General features: G+C 41.3%; 4 protein-coding genes across 11 annotated transcripts in view; 2 read left to right on the top strand and 2 right to left on the bottom strand.

Moving 5' to 3' along the window:
* Positions 1-1,746, top strand: part of LOC134087168 (zinc finger protein 335-like) — a 13,445-nt gene extending 11,699 nt beyond the window's left edge. For all 8 annotated transcript variants that reach the window (XM_062540493.1, XM_062540489.1, XM_062540492.1 and 5 more), the window contains exons 25-28: positions 11-94; positions 274-339; positions 490-595; positions 956-1,746. In XM_062540493.1, the coding sequence (XP_062396477.1) occupies positions 11-94; positions 274-339; positions 490-595; positions 956-1,071 (372 nt within the window). In that variant the 3' untranslated portion in view covers positions 1,072-1,746. The remainder of the gene's footprint in view (positions 1-10; positions 95-273; positions 340-489; positions 596-955) is intronic.
* Positions 1,747-2,438: 692 nt separating this feature from the next.
* Positions 2,439-4,809, top strand: LOC134087170 (uncharacterized). Its single transcript, XM_062540495.1, has 6 exons — positions 2,439-2,527; positions 2,600-2,911; positions 3,199-3,328; positions 3,538-3,650; positions 3,874-3,920; positions 4,547-4,809. Exons 1-6 carry the CDS (start codon positions 2,488-2,490, stop codon positions 4,718-4,720), a joined length of 816 nt encoding a protein of 271 aa, XP_062396479.1. The 5' UTR covers positions 2,439-2,487; the 3' UTR covers positions 4,721-4,809.
* Positions 4,810-4,989: 180 nt separating this feature from the next.
* On the bottom strand, positions 4,990-10,659 carry LOC134088192 (pepsin A-like). Its single transcript, XM_062542107.1, has 9 exons — positions 10,604-10,659; positions 10,226-10,373; positions 8,389-8,506; positions 8,126-8,244; positions 7,279-7,475; positions 7,068-7,184; positions 6,840-6,984; positions 5,229-5,327; positions 4,990-5,127 (listed from the first exon to the last, which is right to left on the bottom strand). The coding sequence occupies exons 1-9, from the start codon at positions 10,657-10,659 to the stop codon at positions 4,990-4,992; spliced, it is 1,137 nt and encodes a 378-aa protein (XP_062398091.1).
* A 6,921-nt stretch (positions 10,660-17,580) lies between these two features.
* LOC134087167 (pepsin A-like) overlaps positions 17,581-20,000 on the bottom strand; it is a 2,633-nt gene continuing 213 nt past the window's right edge. The window contains exons 2-9 of the mRNA XM_062540484.1: positions 19,923-20,000; positions 19,591-19,711; positions 19,307-19,425; positions 18,892-19,088; positions 18,282-18,398; positions 18,046-18,190; positions 17,830-17,928; positions 17,581-17,718 (exon numbers count right to left, since the gene is read on the bottom strand). The exon at positions 19,923-20,000 is cut by the window's right edge and continues 67 nt beyond it. Of these exons, the coding sequence (XP_062396468.1) occupies positions 17,581-17,718; positions 17,830-17,928; positions 18,046-18,190; positions 18,282-18,398; positions 18,892-19,088; positions 19,307-19,425; positions 19,591-19,711; positions 19,923-20,000 (1,014 nt within the window). The remainder of the gene's footprint in view (positions 17,719-17,829; positions 17,929-18,045; positions 18,191-18,281; positions 18,399-18,891; positions 19,089-19,306; positions 19,426-19,590; positions 19,712-19,922) is intronic.

Below are 20,000 nucleotides of genomic sequence, written 5' to 3'. Positions count from 1 at the left end.
TCTCATACAGGTTCAGTACATCATCTCCCAGGACGGAGTCCAGCACTTGCTCCCCCAGGAGTACGTGGTGGTGTCTGACGGCAACCACATTCAGGTGAGGCAGAGAGACTGAGAGCGGAATTGGCAGCTATTGTTGTGTCCAATGCCGTTTGATTCTGCCTGACGCAAGCGAGGACGTCATCGCAGACCAACTGATTGACATCAGCCATATTAAAATTCCGAGTAGCATACATATCTGATGTCCTTGCGCTGTTCCCTTTTATGTGCTCGCAGATGCCTGATGGCCAGATAGCCCAGATCCAGTACGAGCACGACGGCACGTTTCTGCAGGAGCAGCAGGTCAGAAGCCAACAATAGGTCACACACAGACCCTGTGACGCCAGTCCTTACAAAAACACTCATCTGTCTGTGTCTGCATAAACAATAGCCTGCCACGGTATCACACCATGCTGACACAATAACTTAACTGATCACCTGTGTGATCACCAGATTGCGCTGACTCACGACGGCCAGATTCAGTATGTGCCTCTCAACTCCGAGCAGCAGATCGTCAGCTCCGAGGACCTGGAGGCTGCGGCCCATTCGGCGGTGTCCGGTACGGTCTCTAACCCACACCCACACCCACACCCACACCCACACCGCATGTTGAGTTGTGTTCCACAAAGGAGACGGCAAACTCAAAAGCCTAATGCAAAAAAAGAACAAGAACATGCTAAGTAAACAAAAGTGATCAACTCAGTGGCTTACCCATTTACTTTGTAAGAAATCTAAAACACTGTAGTATGTTTGTAGTGTATACGGTGTGCAGATCTGAAGGTGCTCTCGTGTGTGTCTGTGTGTCTGTGTGTCTGTGTGTCTGTGTGTCTGTGTGTCTGTGTGTCTGTGTGTCTGTGTGTCTGTGTGTCTGTGTGTCTGTGTGTCTGTGTCCGTGTCCGTGTCCGTGTGTCCGTTGCAGATGCAGCCATGGCACAAGTGCAGACCGTCTACACCACCGAGGCCACGCCTGAACAGCTGGAGCAGATGCAGCAGCAGGGCATCCACTATGATGTCATCACATTCTCTGAAGACTAGAAACACACACACACACACACACACACACACACACACACACACACACACACACACACAGTATATATATATACACACTGCTTACTGATGGACTTTCTGTACATACTGAAGATATACAAGCGCTCTCTACTGGAGTGCTGCGGAGTGGACCAGAAGAGGCTGCCGTCATTCAGTTGACGGATTGTTTGTAATATAGATAGAGCTTTTTATTCCCTTAAATAATAAATCCACCACTTGCTTTTGGCTCTTATCTGCTGGGTGCTCTGCTATAAGAGGCTCAATACGTTATGGGAGGATGCGTGACTTTGTAATTATTTAAAATGATTAATTTATCTACAAACATGTGCCTGGGCTGCTCTTACTTTCACGGACTCAGAGGAAGTTCTATTAGCTGACATACTTTGTGATCAAATATCTTTTTTTGTTGTTGTATGTTATTTTAGATGATTGAATGGAATACAGTGGTACTATGTACTATTTTTCTGTGTAGTTCCATAGTCACAGAGGTTCTGAGATGCTTTTGTTGTCTACACCTTTGGGCAGTATGGTTTTGTTTTGTTGTATTTGTTGCAATCATGTTTCTTACTCGAAAGAGGCTTTGCTGCCATTGTCGCTAGACATGAAAGAAAACAGAGTGAAACTTAAACCTGAAACCAAATAAATCACTTTACATTGTAAGCCTGCTCACACTTTGACATATGTACATATTTGTTCATACTTGTTTCAATGGCCCCACGTCAGACATTGCTCAATTACCACTTGGCTCAAGCCATTCTACTCAATGGCTGCTGTATTTGCTCTGCATTGGCTTTATGTCCTGACACTGCACTGTGTCTCAGTCCCCACCCAGAGGCACCTTGAGAACAGCTACGTCAGCACAGGGTTGGTCTGGATCAGTCTGTGAGCTGTCTGACTGATCTTGCAGCCACAGAGTACACTCAAGGAGGTGGTTATCTGCTCGCCTCCCTCTGAGGTGTTCCTGGGAACTTCATGGGAGTTGTTCTCCCACCCTGCTACTGATACCGCGGCTCTTGAGGAAATCCTTATTGTTCCCTTTAACACCACTTGAACTCATACTAGCGTCTCCACCCAGGTAGTACAGAGAGCTGGAATGTTTTGGGTGCTGCCAACTTCACAATATCATAGAGATACTCATTTTGGTTTTCAAGAGCTGTAAGCTATAGTAATATATATATATATAAATTATATATACTGTATATATTTTACTTTTCCATGATATTACGTTTTTTGAGACCCACCTGTAGACAGAAGATATAGGAAGTGTGTGTGTATACGGGGGTGGGGGGTTGCCTTTGCCAACAAATAGACTAGTTCCTCATTTTTGGTGCATTCACTTTGCAAGCACATTGCTTTGGAACAACAGCTAGCACTCAGAAGATCTTCTGTTGATGGGGAAAGATGAGAGTTCTGCTCACTTTGCTTGTCTGTCTGAGATATGGTAAGATTCTTATTCAGTGCTTGACTAGAATTACAAATCCATTGCTTGAAGTTGATGCTCACTCTTTTGCAGGTGTTTACACTGTCAGAGGCCAGCAGAGGACAGATGTGTCTGGACATGTGCTCCTGCAGCTGTATTTTGATCCTTTCTACAATCAGTTGGAAAAAGCCTGCTGCAAGTCGTACTCGAGTGGGTGCCGTGTGTTTTTGAATAACAGAGGATATGTCGATATTTTCTACAAGGATAGAGTATCTCTGAGAGAGTTTGATGGGGGCATGGAGGTGAGGATATGGAATTTACAGAGAGGTGATGCTGGTTATTATAGATGCACTGTCATTGGAACAGGGACCCTCATCTACAAGGACACTTATGTTGAAATTCTTGGTAAGAATATGTCCTTCAATGCCATCAATGCTACAGTATACTGCAGACATTTTATAGAATGCAATGAAAAAAATAAAATGATGAATTGATTAAGTGCTACTGTCTTGAAATGTTATTTGCACTGATGTGTAGGTAAAGACTATGACGTCCATGTGACCTGAAAAGTTCACAAGAAGGAAAGAGAAATTACTAACTTATCTCTGATTCACATGGGATTTCAGATGTCCAATTTGTTTTAATTGCAGCTGTGTTTGCTTGTGTGTTGTGATTTCCGTATTCCTCCTCAGACACAGTGGCCCGGCTAAGCCCACTTCCGCCTTCTCAACAGCCCTCCAACCAGCTCACAACTTCCAGAACTTTCTCCACCTCTGCTGTGGAGACATCGGCTGTTCTCTCTGACGTTCATGAAAAGCCTCGGTAATTGTTTGCATCACAAATACAACAATGCAATGTGCAATGATCTCATACAACAAAGTCAATCTCTTGAACGTTTAATTGAAAATGAAATGCCAGTATTGGATTTTTTTTCAAAATCTTCAGAGTTGTTGTGATCTACATCTGTAGATCGAGAGTACAGCACTGTAATAGTAAATAATGTGACAAATATGTGTCGTTTCTTTTTCCAGACTGACATGGAGAGAGGGTTTGTTGGTGGGTGCAGGATGCAGTTTGGTTCTGATGACTGTCATCTCTGTGGTAGTAGTAATGACTGTGCTTCACCACAGGAAGAGACTGAAAGGTAACATATTGCAGCTTGTGTATAAGAGTTTGCAGCATTATAATGATGCTGTTGCTGTTTATCATGGGAATTTGTTGTGTTCACTCCCAAGCCTGGATTCATGTTAAATTGTTGTTGTTGTTGTTGAATCAATTGCCCTAAATTGTGCCTGTGTCACCTTATTGTGTTCCTTAAATCAAGTTAATAATACAATGTTTTCAGTGGTGCATTTTCCTTTTCACAGACAAATATAGCAGAAAGCAGGATGACTCCACCGATCCCATGCTGTCTGTAAGTAACTATATTTGTACCTTCCCTGTCTGACTCAGTCACATGTCTGGTGTGGATCAATTGTAAATAATGCAGGCTAATATTTTCATAGTTTCCATAGTTGAGTCTTTAGTCAGCTGTCTCTTTGGCATTTAGGTGCAATGGTCAACTTTATGAGATGGAATGTAGGAACTTAGTGAACTCTGAATGCTTTTCAATGAACCTGACTCGTTCATATTGACTCCTTTCTTGCCTTCACATACAGTTTTAATAAAAAAGTATTCACCCCTCTGGGTGTTCCCATGCTACCAAGGGCACGATTTGATTTATGCTGCTGGAAACAACCACCCTAATTTTTGCCTCAGATAGGGGACCAATCACAGAACAGGGGGGAAAGCAAGACTTTGATGAGCTATGCACAGACGCATTTGATAGACATCCGTGGCGCCCCAATAAATGGATCTGGGCATTTTTTTTAAATACGAGAAAATTAACGTTTGGTTCCCAGACCACGGCTCATTGATAAGTGGTGGCGCTAGCCAGGCTAGAAATATCCAAGGGGGTTGAATACTTTGTATAGGCACTGTAACCTATGTGATGCTGTATATGGTATAATGGTGCAATTCTTGAAAAATTGTCCTTTAAAGCACAGTGAAGAAGTGGCCCCAATCATCTACACTGTGGTTGACTTCAAGCCTTATGAAGAAACCAGTGAGCTCTATGCAAATGTATGTATGCATAGCCCAAGAACAACCAGGACCAAAACACCACTGGAACCCCTGGATACAGTCGAATATTCCACTGTTGCCAGCAGTCTTTAACAGACTTTAATTCACTATAGAAACTCATGCTTGGTACCGTGCTTCTTTTCAGATGACAGTTGTGACATTGTGAACGGATGGTTCATGTGTGCTGCAACATTGGATTTTACCTAAATATTGTGCTCTAATCTATCTGTATACTGTGTATATTAAACACTGGATCACAGTTTTTTTCCCCATTGTTGTTTTTCAATTTATTTTTCTTTTTGGACATTTCATCGTGCTCACAGTTCTTTCAAAATATGTTTCATTTTACAGTCCGATGGCATTCATGCAGATGAAGCAAAAGCCACCATGTTGTTATGTCTGTCAAATATAGTGTAAAACTGTCTGATGAAAACGTCACCCAGGATCCAGAGCTGTTGGGTACCACCATTACCAAAGCCAGCCATACAACCACCGCCGACCTGTAAAAATACATAGCAAAGTGCCCATACATGATTGAAAGCTTAAGGTGCATTCATTCCACCACTATCTATAATCTGCTCATAGTATTGTGAACACCCACCTCAGAGACATAGGCAGACGCTGGGAGAGTAAAAGCTTGTCCGTTGATATTGAAGGTGACGTCGGGCATGTTGTTGACATTTTCACAGGACACGAGAGCCTGTTGGAAAGACGACACACACAAGTTAGTGCTGTTAAGAGTCATTGCATGAGAAAACCAGGCAGAGGTGGGAAGATGGGGGTCGGCCAAATCGGCTCATACTTTGTATATGTGATAAGTATGTGGAACTATGAACAGCCATATACTTAAAACCCTCCAGCTGTTTTTTGTTATGGAGTTCTGGGACCCCTCTCAGAGACCCTCAAAAATCCAACAATTCATGGCTGAAAATGACTGAATTTGCCATTTCTACCCTGATTATCCTGATAAAGATATGAACATAAGCTTTATATTTCCATAGAGCCTACGAAGCATAGTTTTAAAGACCAAAAGGTGCACCGAGGGGTTATCTACACCACTGAAAGCAGAATTTTCCTCCCTCTAAATTTCGGTCATTTTTAAGAAGCATTATCTCGTATTCGCAGTGGCTTTGGTGGATGGTTTTACTGTTGCTGGAGAAAGGAACATCTACTGATTCAAAAACAATTGTCGTCTAATTGGGCCACACATAATGTGTGCCGTGCCAGGAGGGTCTTTAGCAGGATTTGTCGTGTTTTGGCCTATGATAAACCATATTCAGATCGCCATCACATGGCCATACCATGGCATTACATCACAAACAGATGTAATGCCAGATGTTTGCGATGTAATGGCATGGTATGGCCACTCGGTGGCGATCTGAATAGTCTAGTTTCAAATGTATGACAACCCAGAACAACAATGCATGCAGAGGTCTGCACTCTTTGAGTGCTTTTCTAGTTAATTAAAGCTTTCTTTAACAATTTGTCATACAGTGACACAAAAATTGACCATAAATTACCCTATAGTGAGATATTATTGCCTGGTTTATTATACTCCAAAACCCGAAAAAACCCCGTAAAGACCCTCCTGGCACTGCGCACATTATGTGTGGCCCAATTAGACGACAATTGTTTTTGAATCAGAAGATGTTCCTCTGTCCAGCAACAGTAAAACCATCCACCATAGCCACTGCGAATGTGAGATAACGCCTCCTAAAAATGACCAATTTTAGAGGGATGAAAATTCTGCTTTCAGTGGTGCAGATAACCCCCTAGTGCACCTTTTGGTTTTTAAAACTATTAACTATTAACTATTATGGAAACATAAAGCTCATGTTCATATCTTTATCAGGATAATCAGGGTAGAAATGGCAATTTCAGTCATTTTCAGCCATGAATTGTTGGATTTTTGAGGTTCTCTGAGAGGGGCCCCAGAACTCCACAACAAAAAAGAGTTTGAGGGTTTTAAGTATATGGCTGTTCATAGTTCCACATACTTATCACATATACAAAGTATGAGCCGATTTGGCCGACCCCCATCTTCCTACCTCCTGTTGGTTTTGCCTGGTTTTCTCGTGCAATGACTCTTAAGAAATGTAGACATCTTTGAAAATGTAGACAATTTTGGGAATGTAATTTGCTTACATAATGCCACCTCTTGTTTTTTCCACCAGTCACTAACACATTCAAAGTCAGATTACGTAATACTTACATCACCATGTTGGTCAGTGGTGGCACCAATCCAGTCAATTAAGCGGCTCATGTCACTGGAAGGTCCAACAACAAGGGAGGTTCCAGTGTCAACAATGGCCTGACAGCCATCAGCACAAGCAACAACATATCCATCGATGGTGACACTGTAATGGCGCAAAAAGATATCATTTGGGAAAAGCATGGATACATGTCTCAGTGTGTGCACCTTGTTGTGGGTTGGACTTACCTGTCCAACTTGATCTGCCAATAGGTCTCGGAGGTCAGAGGAACCCAGGTGAAGCTACCTGTGTAGAATTGAGGGTCAATCTCACCAAACAGCACCACGCTGCCTGACTCGCCGTCCCTGGACCAACAACAGATAAGGAAAGTTAGTTCAACAGACAAGAAATTAAGTTAATTGATTTCAGACTTTCCAGGGTTGTACATGGCAGACTCACCCACTCAGGTAGACAGAGAAGAGGTCCTGGGAGACCAGGCCTTGTCTCATGATGTTGTCGAAGACGGGGGTGGCTCCAGCGGACGCAATGGAAGGGAAGGCGAGACCCAGGATACCATCAGGCTCCATGTGTTCCATGAACGGGGCCTCACTTTCACTCAGGCCAAAGATCTGGTTGCTCACAGTGATTCCGCCCACCTTGAATATCAATCAAATAGCAGTCAAGAGAACCATACTAATGTGTATGATAGCAAGAGAGGGACTGCTGTCTAATAACAACATCTCATTCAGATGAAATAACTACAGATTTTTTCTTTACATGGCGGCTCAGGGAGAAATACCAAAGAAAAAGACATCTGGGCTATGAGTACGGTAAAGGGCCGCTCACAGCAAGAATGATAACTATAAACAAAATATCACTCTCGTTAATATGAATGACGGCGTTCACACATAAACTATATAATGATGGCGATATGAAGTACAATATCATTGAGGATCACTTTCAGACCGGTTTTGAGAATGAGGAGAGACTTTATCATTGATTGAGATTGTTGTGGTGAGTGGTGTTATGGTTATAGTTATCGTTATCATTATTGTTCTTGGTGTGAATGTCGCTTAATTTTCTTTGTATTAGTGACATTTAAACCGCAGGACACTGTTTTATGCAAATTATAAAAACAAAACCATATTATTGCCATATTAACTGCCCCTTCTTTTAACCTTATAGCTGAAGAAATTTTGCTAAATCAATGTATAAACTGCGGCTAATAGATGGGAAATTACGGTACTGATATCTCTACCACAAGTCTGGCTGCTCAATCAAAACAGTTCAACTGATCCATAATAACCTCCAGGGTGTCGTAGCCGAGAATTCCAGCCATGCTGCCAGTCCCGTATCGGATCCGAAGACTCTGTTGAGTACCCTTGAAGGTGCTGGAAGAGTCAGGGTTGAACTGCCGATGATTATCTGGAAGGGTAGGGCATTTTTCATGGCAATTAAAAGAGAAGGTGATCAAGCTATTTTAATGAGGAGTATGTTGGACATTGTTGGACGTTTGAGGCCTAAAGGGGTAGCGGTGGCATCCCCCTCCCCTCCGTCAGCCGTACTCACTGCAAGCGGCACTGCTGCAGCGCACAGAGGGCACCCACAGGTTGGAGGAGCCAGTGTCAAAGATAACACTAAAGGACTGGGGCGGAGTTCCCAGGGAGATGACACCGTAGTAAGACAGCTGAAATTAAGAAAAAAAAACACATTTGTAAATTAACATGAAATTGACCACTACTAGATGACATTACTGATCCTCCGTTGTGTTGATGAGCCAGAGACGTATCAAAGTTAGTTTAAACGTTTAAATATTCATTTAACATTGAAAATTAAAATAACTGTACTACTTTCCCTTCATATGGTATGACTTTTTTTTTTTACATATTTAATAACATTGTAGCATTTTTTATTTTGTTTAATCTATGAATCCATTATGCTCCATAACCAATTGACCTCATGACACCAAACCAATTCTGAAACACATAGACTAATGTTCTTCACATACCACAAGGCTTGGATTTTAAAATAATATTTTGCATGATTTTTATTATTTTTTTCTAAAAAAGAAATTAAATCCATTTAGCTCTCTGGCCAATTGAAACCAGTTGTGTGGCATAGTGTTCCACACATGCCACAAGGATAAAATCTATTTTCAATAATTGTAATATTCAAATCTATATTATGCTCCCTCCCAAATTGACTTAGTGACATAAACCCAACTTCGCGGCATACTGTCCCACGCATGCTTCCAGGCTTGGTTTTTAAAAGTACGCTTTTAATTGAGCTTTTTTCCAATAATTGTCATAAATCTATTATGCTCCCACACTAATTGAACTAGAGACATCGAACTAACTGTGCAATGTATAAACTATTGTCCCACACATGCCACAAAGCATGGTTTTCAAAAAATAAAATTTCCAGGTTTTTTTTTCAGGATTTCTTTTTCAATCCTTTCAATCTATCTACCGTATTTTCCGGAGTATAAGTCGCACCGGGGTATAAATCGCACCAGTCAAAAAATGCCTCATGAAGAGGAAAAAGCCATATATAAGTCGCACCTGACTATAAGTCGCATTTATTCAGATATGTATTCACAAAATCCAAGACCAAATACAGACACAGAGGCCAAAAAGATTAACATTAATGACGAGAAGGCGTGAATGGCGGCCCACCTGTAGCTGTAGACAGTAATGTTTACTCCTCTTTCATTTCGGAATTATTCAAAAACTTCTTTCTTAAATTTCTTAAATTGTCGTTAAATTTCATAAGTCGCAGGGCCAGCCAAACTGTGAAAAAAAGTGCGACATATAGTCCGGAAAATACGGTATTATGCTCCCTCACTAGTGACATGAAACCAGCTCTGCAACATACTGTACACACTACTACTCCACACATGCGAGCTTGGTTTTCAATATAATTTTGTAGAATCTATTTGAATTAATATATTCTATAAATCTACAGTATTATGGTCCCTCACCAATTGACAATCAAACTAGCTGTGGGAAAGTAGTTTGTTTTAATTTTGAATGTTAAATGAATGTTAAACCACGGTCATAAACGCTAGGTTACACACACTCAAGACTCTTATCCTCAGTGGTTCCTCATTGGTTGAATGAGCTGCCCAGTGGTCTGCGTTCCGTTAAGCTTACTCTTTTACTCTTTATTTTTTGTACTACTACAGTATATTGTTTTAAGTCAATTTGGACAAAACAATATTATCTAAATTCTATAATCATAACCATTATGAATGCTACAAAACAAAAACATTGAATTTGCAGAGAGAACTTCACACAGACGTCAATTCCTTCATTTATTCCTGTTCTAATAAGACCTATGGATCCAACGAGCTAGCAGGACTGGCAGTATTCTTCTTGTTAGCACTCTACTAGAGTCCTTCACTTACATCAGCATCATTGGTCATGGTCTGTACACCATCCTGCTGTTGCTGGAACTTGACCATGGGCTGATGTGGGAACTTTTTTCTGTACTCCCCCCAAAGACCTTTTTCCTGCAGTACCTGCCGGGCTGTCTTATGCTTGATCATGGGCACCCTGAAACACACACACCCAAACACACCCCCCACACACACACAAACACACACACACACACACACACCCCTCCGACACACACACACACACACACACACACACACACCCACACCCACCCACACCCACACCCACACCCACACACACACACACACACACACACACACACAAGGAATTAAGTATGATCACACCTATTTGCGAGTCTAAAAAAGAAGACCCAGTAGGGGTAAACTCACCGAACACACTCGGAGAAAGCCACCAGGGTACACAGAACAAAAGCCCACTTCATCATGCTTTCTCTGGTGACTTGGACCCAGAAAATAAACTTTAACATGTGTGAGGATACTCCAGCTCTGCCATTTATATATTGGCAGAAAGATTAAGGGAGAAAAAAAAGAAGTACGCCCATGATTAACATGCTAATGACTTATGATTATTCGTGTCAATATTGACCATAACCAACTCCTTTTGTTATTTCAACAACTTGGTCTTAAGGGCACTTAATTATTTTGGATGCACATGTATATCAAAATCAATAGCTTCTAAAATACAGTAGAAATAGAATTGTACATAATCCTACAAAGGGCTTCAGCTGGTTTCACAACAACAAACATTTACCAATTGAAAGAATTAACCTTTGACTTGCTCGAATGGCTGTTGTTTGCCAATGGTTCAGTCAAATGACTAATTTTTCTGTGACTCACATTTCAGGCGAACTTCTGCTGATTACGGCTTTGAGTTTGTTTGCTGTTCCCCATCACTGAAATGTACATAATGTTCCAGACATAGTGTCCCATACCATACCACTTTTTTATCATTTTAAAATGACTACTGTATGACTGTTACTGTATATGTCGTTTTATTCAAACATCATTGATCTCATACAGTCACCCTCTTCCCCTATGATATTGGTTCCTTCCAAAAGTTGCAAGGTCACACCCTCTGATCATATTTTCTTTGATCATTGCTAGTCAGAAAGCACATGGCCGTACCATTACGCTCATGTCTATGCATATGCACTGATAAATGAGGATTCTGGTGCGTCGAAGTACACAATTCGAAGTACACAATTTGAGGTACACAATTCCTTTGCTGAAGTAAAAGCCTACACCATGTCAAATATCACTGCAATATAGGTTTACCCTAATACCCTAATTGCTAAGTCAGATTTTTTTTTTAACTTAAATTAAAGTACAGAATTACTTGCTTTTAAATATACTCAGGTATTCAGAAGTACAAGTATTTTCCCTTTTTACTGTAATGTATTGAAATGTAATGTTTATTTTGTTACTCAGTGATAGGACTTTATATCCAACAAAAACATTTTTACATATTTTCACAACTTTGCAACAATATTAATTCTCTGTTCACAAACCTATAACATTTTCAATACAAAACCTGACAACTCTCCAGTAGCTCATACCATTTCATAATGTAAAGATCTAGCTATGTGGTGAATGTCAGATTTCATTCAGATTTCATTCAGATTTCAGATTTCATTCCAGTGCAATGACCATGGAGGATAGCTTGGTTAACACCAGACCCCTTCTCAAATCCCAATTGCTATTCGTCTGTGTTCTCTCAAGCTACATGAAGGATGTTCTGATGAGGAATCTGTTATCACTGTCAGCCAATTCAGCCAGGTTCAAATTGAACTACTGACAAATGAAAGTTGAAGATGGTGACATCACATTACTGCATTTAAAGAATAAAATGTGGTTAAAAGTAACGCGTACTTCATGCTCATATTCAAATGTGGAGTCAAAATCAAAAGTACAATATTGTCTTATCAGAGTAAAAGTCACAAGTTTCCAAAAATGCTCAAAATTCATTCAAGTAAGTAATCAAGTAAATGTAGTCTACTTGGCTACTGTCCAGCTCTGGTAATAGGCCATATTGTTTAAAGAGGAACTATGCAGGATTAGCGATTTAATCTCTAGTTTCGGTTTTCGTTTTTCTCGTTTTATTCGTCATATTTCTCTGCAGAGCTTCCCCGACAGCTTTAGCGTGTATATTTATAAATATATAGGCTATATAAATATACAAATTGCTAGCATGGTTCTTCTTGTTCCTTACGCGTCTCAGACTTCCAGATGTAAACAAGGAACGATCGTCTCCTGCAGAAACTGCAAGGTTGCAATAGCGGATAGGGACACTGGGGGCGGGAGGAAATATTACTGTTTTCGATGAAACTGGTCAGTCAAGCAAAACAACGATTTCTGAGCGATTTTATGACTATGAAAAAGTTGCATAGGGTCTCTTTAATAAGCTTAGCAGTCGGCCTATTGCTGTTTACAGGTACTGTTAAACAGCCATAGTGTGAATACCAGCCAGCTGAAGTCATAGGCCTAGCCGATTCACCCGGACAATAGCCTACTGTGCGCTTTTCCTAATTCTGAAGCAGTGGCTCTACGACAAGCTACTCAAATGAAGAGGAACACTGCTTCACCACAGAAAGAGGCTGAAAGGTAATATTTCATTTTATGCACAACAATTCACATAATCATAATAATGCTGTTGTTGTCCATCATGAGAATTTGTCGTGCTCCTCCCATGTCTGTTGGGCTTTCTGCTTATTAAGTTGTTGAAAGAATGGCCCATAACTGTGTCTGTGTCACCTTATGTGTTCCTTAAAACAAGTTCATAATAATATGTGTTTAGTGGTGTCGCATTCCTTTTTCATTTTCATAGTCAAATGTAGAGGGAAGCCAGATGACTCTACGGATTGCATGCTGTCTGTAAGAAACTATATTTGAATCTTCCCTGTCTGACTCAGAGTCACATGTCTTGGAGCAATCATAAATAATGCAGACTAAATATTTTCATTTTGTTTCCATAGTTGAATCCTTATTCATCCATGTCTTCTTTTGCCATCTGTGCTGGTAAATGGTATTTTATTATAGGCCTACAGAGTAGATTGTGGTGAATCCCTTGCCTACAGCATAAGAAATGCAACATCTGTCTTGTCAGACTCTCAGCTTGTAATTATTTTTCTTTGTCCCCCTCTACAGGAGCTGATGTGTATCTGTTGTTGGCTTGTTGAGTCGCCACCCTTCCTCTGTCTGCTCCTGGTCCCTGACTCTCTCTATCAGTCTCCTGGCTCCTCATGTCAGTCACCCTCAATCCTCCTGCATCTGATTTAAATATCCTGCCTCTCTGACCTCTTGACCTCTGCTTGTGTTTTTTTTTTCTGATTGAGCCAGATTTGCCTACACTCAGTAAACATTACAGCATCTCCTTGAAGTTCAGTGAAGGGTGGGATATGACTAGCCTGACTCTCGCCAGACCCTTGTAGTTCCGCCATGCTCCACCAGAGGCGTTTCGCTGAGCTCCACACAAGGGTCTGGACGCGAGGGCAATCCAAACTCGTTCCAGTGATCAAAAAATGAGCAACCAATCAGGAGCGCCGAAGCGAGTGTTTGATTCAAATAACAATGGCGGCACGCAGCGAGGAGTCTTGTGCTGACATTGATTCTGCTATTTCAACCGCTTTGTCGAATCTATCGAGTATTCATTCTTTAAAAGATTAACAGAGAATAGTTTTGAAGACATTTATTGGTGGCAAGGATGTTTTTACTCTTCTTCCGACCGGGTTTGGCAAGAGCTTGAAGAAGCCTAGCACGTCATTCAAGATAACAGGCAAGTGGTTTATCAAATCACATGCGAGGATGTTTTACAAGGACCCGCCTTCATAAATACATCTCCTATCGAGAAGTCCCAGATCCTTGTGTGAAGCAGACAGCGAACTACAGGATCTGGCGAAAGTCAGGTTAGGATATGACTGCACTGGATATAACTACAAACACAATACCAACTCTGTTCACCGAGACACAAGTCATGATTATAATCGTGGCATGGCAGGGCGGGGTGGAGTAGCAGTCTGTAATGTTTACTGAGTGTAGGCTAATCTTATGGTCTGCCTCTCTGACCTCTTGACCTCTGCTTGGGGTTTTTTTTCTGATTGAGCCTCAGCCTAAAAATAATGTACATTTGGCCATAATTTTGTGTGGCAAAATGTGTTGTTTTGTGCAGATTTTTGTTCAGTCTTTGTCTGCCTGTACTTTGCTGCTTTGAACTGTTATTACCTAAAGAACAAAACAGAATAGAATAGACTTTCGAAGGTCACTAAGCGTGCAGACACAGATCCTACCAGAACGAGAGTAAACTCATTTATAAACGTTCAGGACAAACTACCGTTACCAGTTCTAAATGGATGGTTGTTAGTTAGTTCTATCTCTCTCATTGTCAAGCGGGCATATCCCAGGATTCTGATGAACATTGCTTTGAAACAGCGCTATTTTACTTAGCCTACAGTACATGCCATCCAACTAGCTAAAATCTACCTCCGTCGTATGCTACAGTGTTCTGAACGTTTGTATTTCAGCTAGGATGCAACGTGACAGTTCATTTAAACTTCACAACGAGTTTGGCAAATAAATATTCAAGTGTGATATACAGCCGTCAAATTGGAACTACAGTAGGCCTACTTCAAAGGCCTGTTATACAAAGTTAATAGCCACCCCTATAGCCAATCAGAGAAGAGAATCCCATCGTTAAGGGAGATAATATGAAATAGTGCATGTTGTATCATCCCTTTGAAACCTGGGAGATGAAAAAGCAAGTGAAAGCAAGAATAACCCATATGGAAAAGAAATAGACAAATCATACACAATTTCATACACAATTTCATACACAATTTTACCAGGTTTTATCTAAATCCTGATAGATTTTTATATGATAGTGAAACCATTATAAGATCTTTAGTAAATCTGTGTATGACATTGTATGAGGAAAACGAGAAAGGGGCCACTTTCAAGAGTAAATCATACAAGTTTTGTATATAAAACACATTGCTGGCAGTATAAGGTTTTTCTATTTCTTTTTCATATGGGGAGCTTCTGCAACTGCAAGCTCTATTCCTTCTGCACTGACCCCGAGCATCTGCTTCTGCAAGTTTACTGCCCTGTATCTGTATGTCATCATCTATCAGGATTTAGATAAAACCTGGTAAAATTGTGTATGATTTGTCTATTTCTTTTCCATATGGGTTGGAAGCTTATCCCATATAAGACCATTATAAGATTCTTAGTAAATCTGTGTAACCTGAAACATATAAAACTTTGTAAACTGTAAGGGCTATATATGACATGTATGAGGAAAACGAGAAAGGGGCCACTTTCAAATAAGTAAATCATACAAGTTTTGTATATAAAACACATTGCTGGCAGTATACGTTTTTTCTATTTCTTTTTCATATGGGTCATAACATGTGATTCGATGCTTGATGGCCCGAGTAAGCCTGATTCTTTTCACACCATGCTGGAGCCGAGCTCCAGTCCAACCACACCCGCACAGCCAGCACCCACACACCAGGGCTGTGTCTGAATCATAATTACACACGCTGGGCAGCATGCATTTTCCGGAAGTTACGTCAGAATAGACTGTCCGAAAGTCAAGCGCTCTCACTAGATGGGTACTTCGTTTGGCATGATTTCCAAGCGTGCATCGATGCATCTTTTTTGGCCTCAGATATCCCATAATCCATTGTGCAGCGCAGGTCAAGCTACACACGTCATGCAAATCGTCAAGCAACACACCCTCCTCCCTGAGTCAGGTGACACCAGTTTATGCTGTCCAAATGAAGGGTCGCATACAGAGGAGCAAGCTAACTGAGGCGCTACTGGAAAGAACGGTACTATCCAGCGTGCGCCCTTGACAATTGGACGCATGTTGGCCTGATTCGAATTTTCTGTGGTGGCCTGATTAAAATAGCCTGGCCTGTGCATGAGGTGCCGCCTGCACAAATGCAACCAAACCAAAGCCTGGGCACCGGATAGGTGAGGAAGCGATGAGTAAAGTATGATTAAATTTAGATAATAACCACCATCAGACATTTGCAAGTGAATGTACTTTAATTACAAAATGCTCATTGCTGATGAGGGAGTCTTTAGTCATTCAAAACTCTGTAACCACACTGTCAACAGTCTTGTGATTAGTGCTTGAAGCAGCTAGCTTTTAAACGATAAGCAAGTTGATGTGAAAAGATTAGAGTTTGTGAACTCGTCTACAGCATGTTTGTTCTGGTTCAATGGTTGTGTTACTCTCTCTTTTCACCACACATGTGTTTGCATTTTTTGATAGTTACTCTGTCTGAATAACCAGAAAGTATATAACACCATGTTTCTTTGTCAAATGACTGTTATGACATTTTGAAAGGGCGGGTCATTGTTGTTGCAACATATATATATATTTTTTATTGAATGTGCTCTTATCCAAATCCTAATTTTCAAAGTGGGGGTCGCAGCAAGTTGTAAAGTCGGCAAGTTGTCTGCTATTCAAACGCCTTCATCATTTATACACATGACATAAACTGTCCATGTATCCCTGGTATTTAGCTAGCTGGCTAGCCCTGCTAAAATGGATACCTTTTGAAAGTTGCCAAAGGGAGAGATATTTTTCAAGTTTTGGACAAGTACATTGAGGCAAATGGCCTTGACTGGTCTTGTTGAAAGTTGCCGGAGAGATATTTTTCAAGTTTTGGACAAGTACATTGAGGCAAATGGCGTTGACTGGTCTTGTTCTGTAGGAATGTGTTTAGACAGGGTTGCGGCTATGACCTGGGTGTTCCCATCCTGCCTTGCGGAGTGATTTCATTCACCTAAGGCAGTCTGAAAACTACCACCCTCATTTTTGCCTGAGATAGGGGACAAATCACAGAACAGGGGGAAAAGCAAGACGATGATGAGCTATGCACGGACGCATTTGATAGACATCCGTGGCGCCCAATGAACGGTTCTGGCCATTTTTACAAATACGAGAAAATGAACGTCTGGTTGGCAGACCACGTCTCATTTGAGAAGTGGTAGGCACTAGCCAGGCTAGCTATGACTGGGAATAACAGTGGAGTGACTGTTTTCATCAAGCAGAAATCACTGAATGCAATTTTTCTTGCCCACTGTATGCTCAATCGCAAAGAACAAATAGAAGATTAGCTCAATTTTTACATTTGCTGTAGTGTTGTCGATGGGTTTAATAATACATCTTGCAAAAGGGGGTAATTGGCTAGAACCTGGTATTTGGGGGGCCTTGCCATGGAAAAGTTTGGGAACCTCTACCCTAATCCAGCTGTATGAATATTAAACACTGGACGACAGGTTTTTTTTTCCATAGCTTTTTATTGACAGATAGTTTTCATTTGGATAAACAATGACACTTATGCAATTGGAGCAAAAGCCACCATATTGTACTGCCTATCAAAGACAGTGTAAAACTGTCTGATGAAAACGTCACCCAGGATCCAGAGCTGGTCACTACCTCCATTACCAAAGCCAGTGGAACAGCTTCCGTATCCCTGTAAAAACACATGTCATGCCGGTCATATATACAGTACATGAGTAAAAGTTTAGGATAACATTTATTCCACCACTAGCTATAATCTGCTCATAACATTGTGTGCACCCACCTGAGACACATAGGCTGATGCTGGGAGAGTGAAAGCATAACCGTTGAGAGTGAAGGTGACCTCAGGCATGTTCTGGGTGTTTCCACAGGTGACAGTGGCCTATAAGGAAGACATATCCAAGTTAAAACAATCCTTAGAAAAAAAATTAAAATTAAATAAAATATATATATACATATATTCCGCCAGCCAGTAACAAAGTCAAAGTCAGATACTTACATCACCATATTGATCAGTGGAGGCACCAACCCAGGCATTCATGTTGCTGATGTCATTGGAAGGTCCAACAATGAGAGAGGTTCCGGTGTCGACAATGGCCTGACATCCACCAGCACAAGCGACAACATTTCCATTGATGGTGACACTGTAATGGTGCAACAAAATGATGTCATATGGGAAAAGCAGATCAATACATCTCTCAGTGCATCGGGTTGTGGGTTGGACTTGTGCAATACCTGTCCATCTTGATCTGCCAGTAGGTCTCGGAGGTCAGAGGAACCCACTTCAAGCTGCCGGTGTAGTACTGAGAGTCAATCTCACCAAACAGGACCACGCTGCCTGTCTCGCTGTTCCTGGAATGACAAAAGACAAGAAGCTTAATTCATCTTTAAAGAGACCCTATGCAACTTTTTCATAGTCATAAAATCGCTTAGAAATCGTTGTTTTGCTTGACTGACCAGTTTTATCGAAAACAGTCACATTTCCTCCCGCCCCTAGTGTCCCTCTCCGCTATTACAACCTTGCAACTTTCTGATAAACGATCGTTTGCTGTTTACATCTGGAAGTCAAAGACGCGAAAGGAACAAGAAGAACTACGCTTGCAATTTATATATTTATATATAGCCTATATATGTATAAATATACACGCTAAAGCTGTCGGGGAAGCTCTGCAGAGAAATATGCAAACATAAAACGAGCGAAAACGAAAAACGAAACCAGAGATGAAATCGCCAATCCTGCATTATTCCTCTTTAAGTCACTTGCACCTTTACAAAACTGCCATTGGTTAAAAAAAAAGAAATTGTTGAACGTTCAACTTTCAAGGGTTGTAAATGGCAGACTCACCCACTCAGATAGACAGAGAAGAGGTCCTGGGAGACGAGACCCTGACTCATCATGTTGTCAAAGACGGGGGTGGCTCCAGAGGCAGAGAGGGAGGGGAAGGCAAGACCCAGGATACCATCCCACTGCATGTTCGCCAAGAAAGGTGCCTCGGTTTCACTCAGACCGAAGATCTGGTTGCTCACAGTAATTCCACCCACCTTGAAGAATGTCAATCACAAGGTTGGTGAGGAGAAGCATGTGTGTATAGCAGCTATGGAGGGACTGCTATCTAATGACGGCATCTCATTCAGGTGAAATAACTTCTACATGTTTACATTGGGACTCAGGGTGAAATGGCAAAGAGAAAGACATGCTATCACTACTGATTTTTTCTACCATGAATCTCAATCAGAATAGTTCATTGATCAATAAAGACCTCCAGGGTATCGTAACCCAGAAGTCCAGTCATGCTGCCAGTCCCGTAAGCGATCTGAACAGTCTGTTGAGTGGATTGGTAGGTGCTGGAACTCTGAGGGTTGAACTTCCGATGGTTATCTGAAAGAGAGGGGCATTTTAGCGCCATTTCAGACCGAGGGTGATCAAGACATTTTAATGACGAGTATGTTGGACATACTTTAAAGGTGCAGTCAGTGATTGCGCAGGACGTCACAGTGTAGAATCGCTGACTGCACCTTTAACACCTCCGTCAGCCATACTCACTGCAAGCAGAGCTACTGGTGCAGTACACAGAGGGCACCCACAGGTTGGAGGAGCCAGTGTCAAAGATAACTCCGAAGGACTGGGGGGGAGTTCCCAGGGAGATGACACCGTAGTAAGACAGCTGAAATTAAGAAAAAGACCACAGTTGTAAATTATAATGAAATTTACCAGAAAGTAATGTCATGAATGCAAAGAAAATATTGACTTTGCAGGGACAACTTCACACAGACTTAATTTCCTTTCATTTGTTCCTGTGCTGATAAGAAAAATATGGATCTAACACTGGCAATATGTTCTTGTTAGTGCTCTACTACCTAGAGTCCTTCACTTACATCAGCATCATTGGTCATGCTCTCAGCTCCATTCTGTGTCTGGAACTTGTTCCAGGGCTGGTAAGGATACCTTTTCCT

Source organism: Sardina pilchardus, chromosome 7, assembly GCF_963854185.1.
Source record: "Sardina pilchardus chromosome 7, fSarPil1.1, whole genome shotgun sequence".
In the NCBI taxonomy this organism is placed as follows: Eukaryota; Metazoa; Chordata; class Actinopteri; order Clupeiformes; family Clupeidae; genus Sardina; species Sardina pilchardus.
This window is presented reverse-complemented; position numbering and strand designations above follow the sequence as displayed.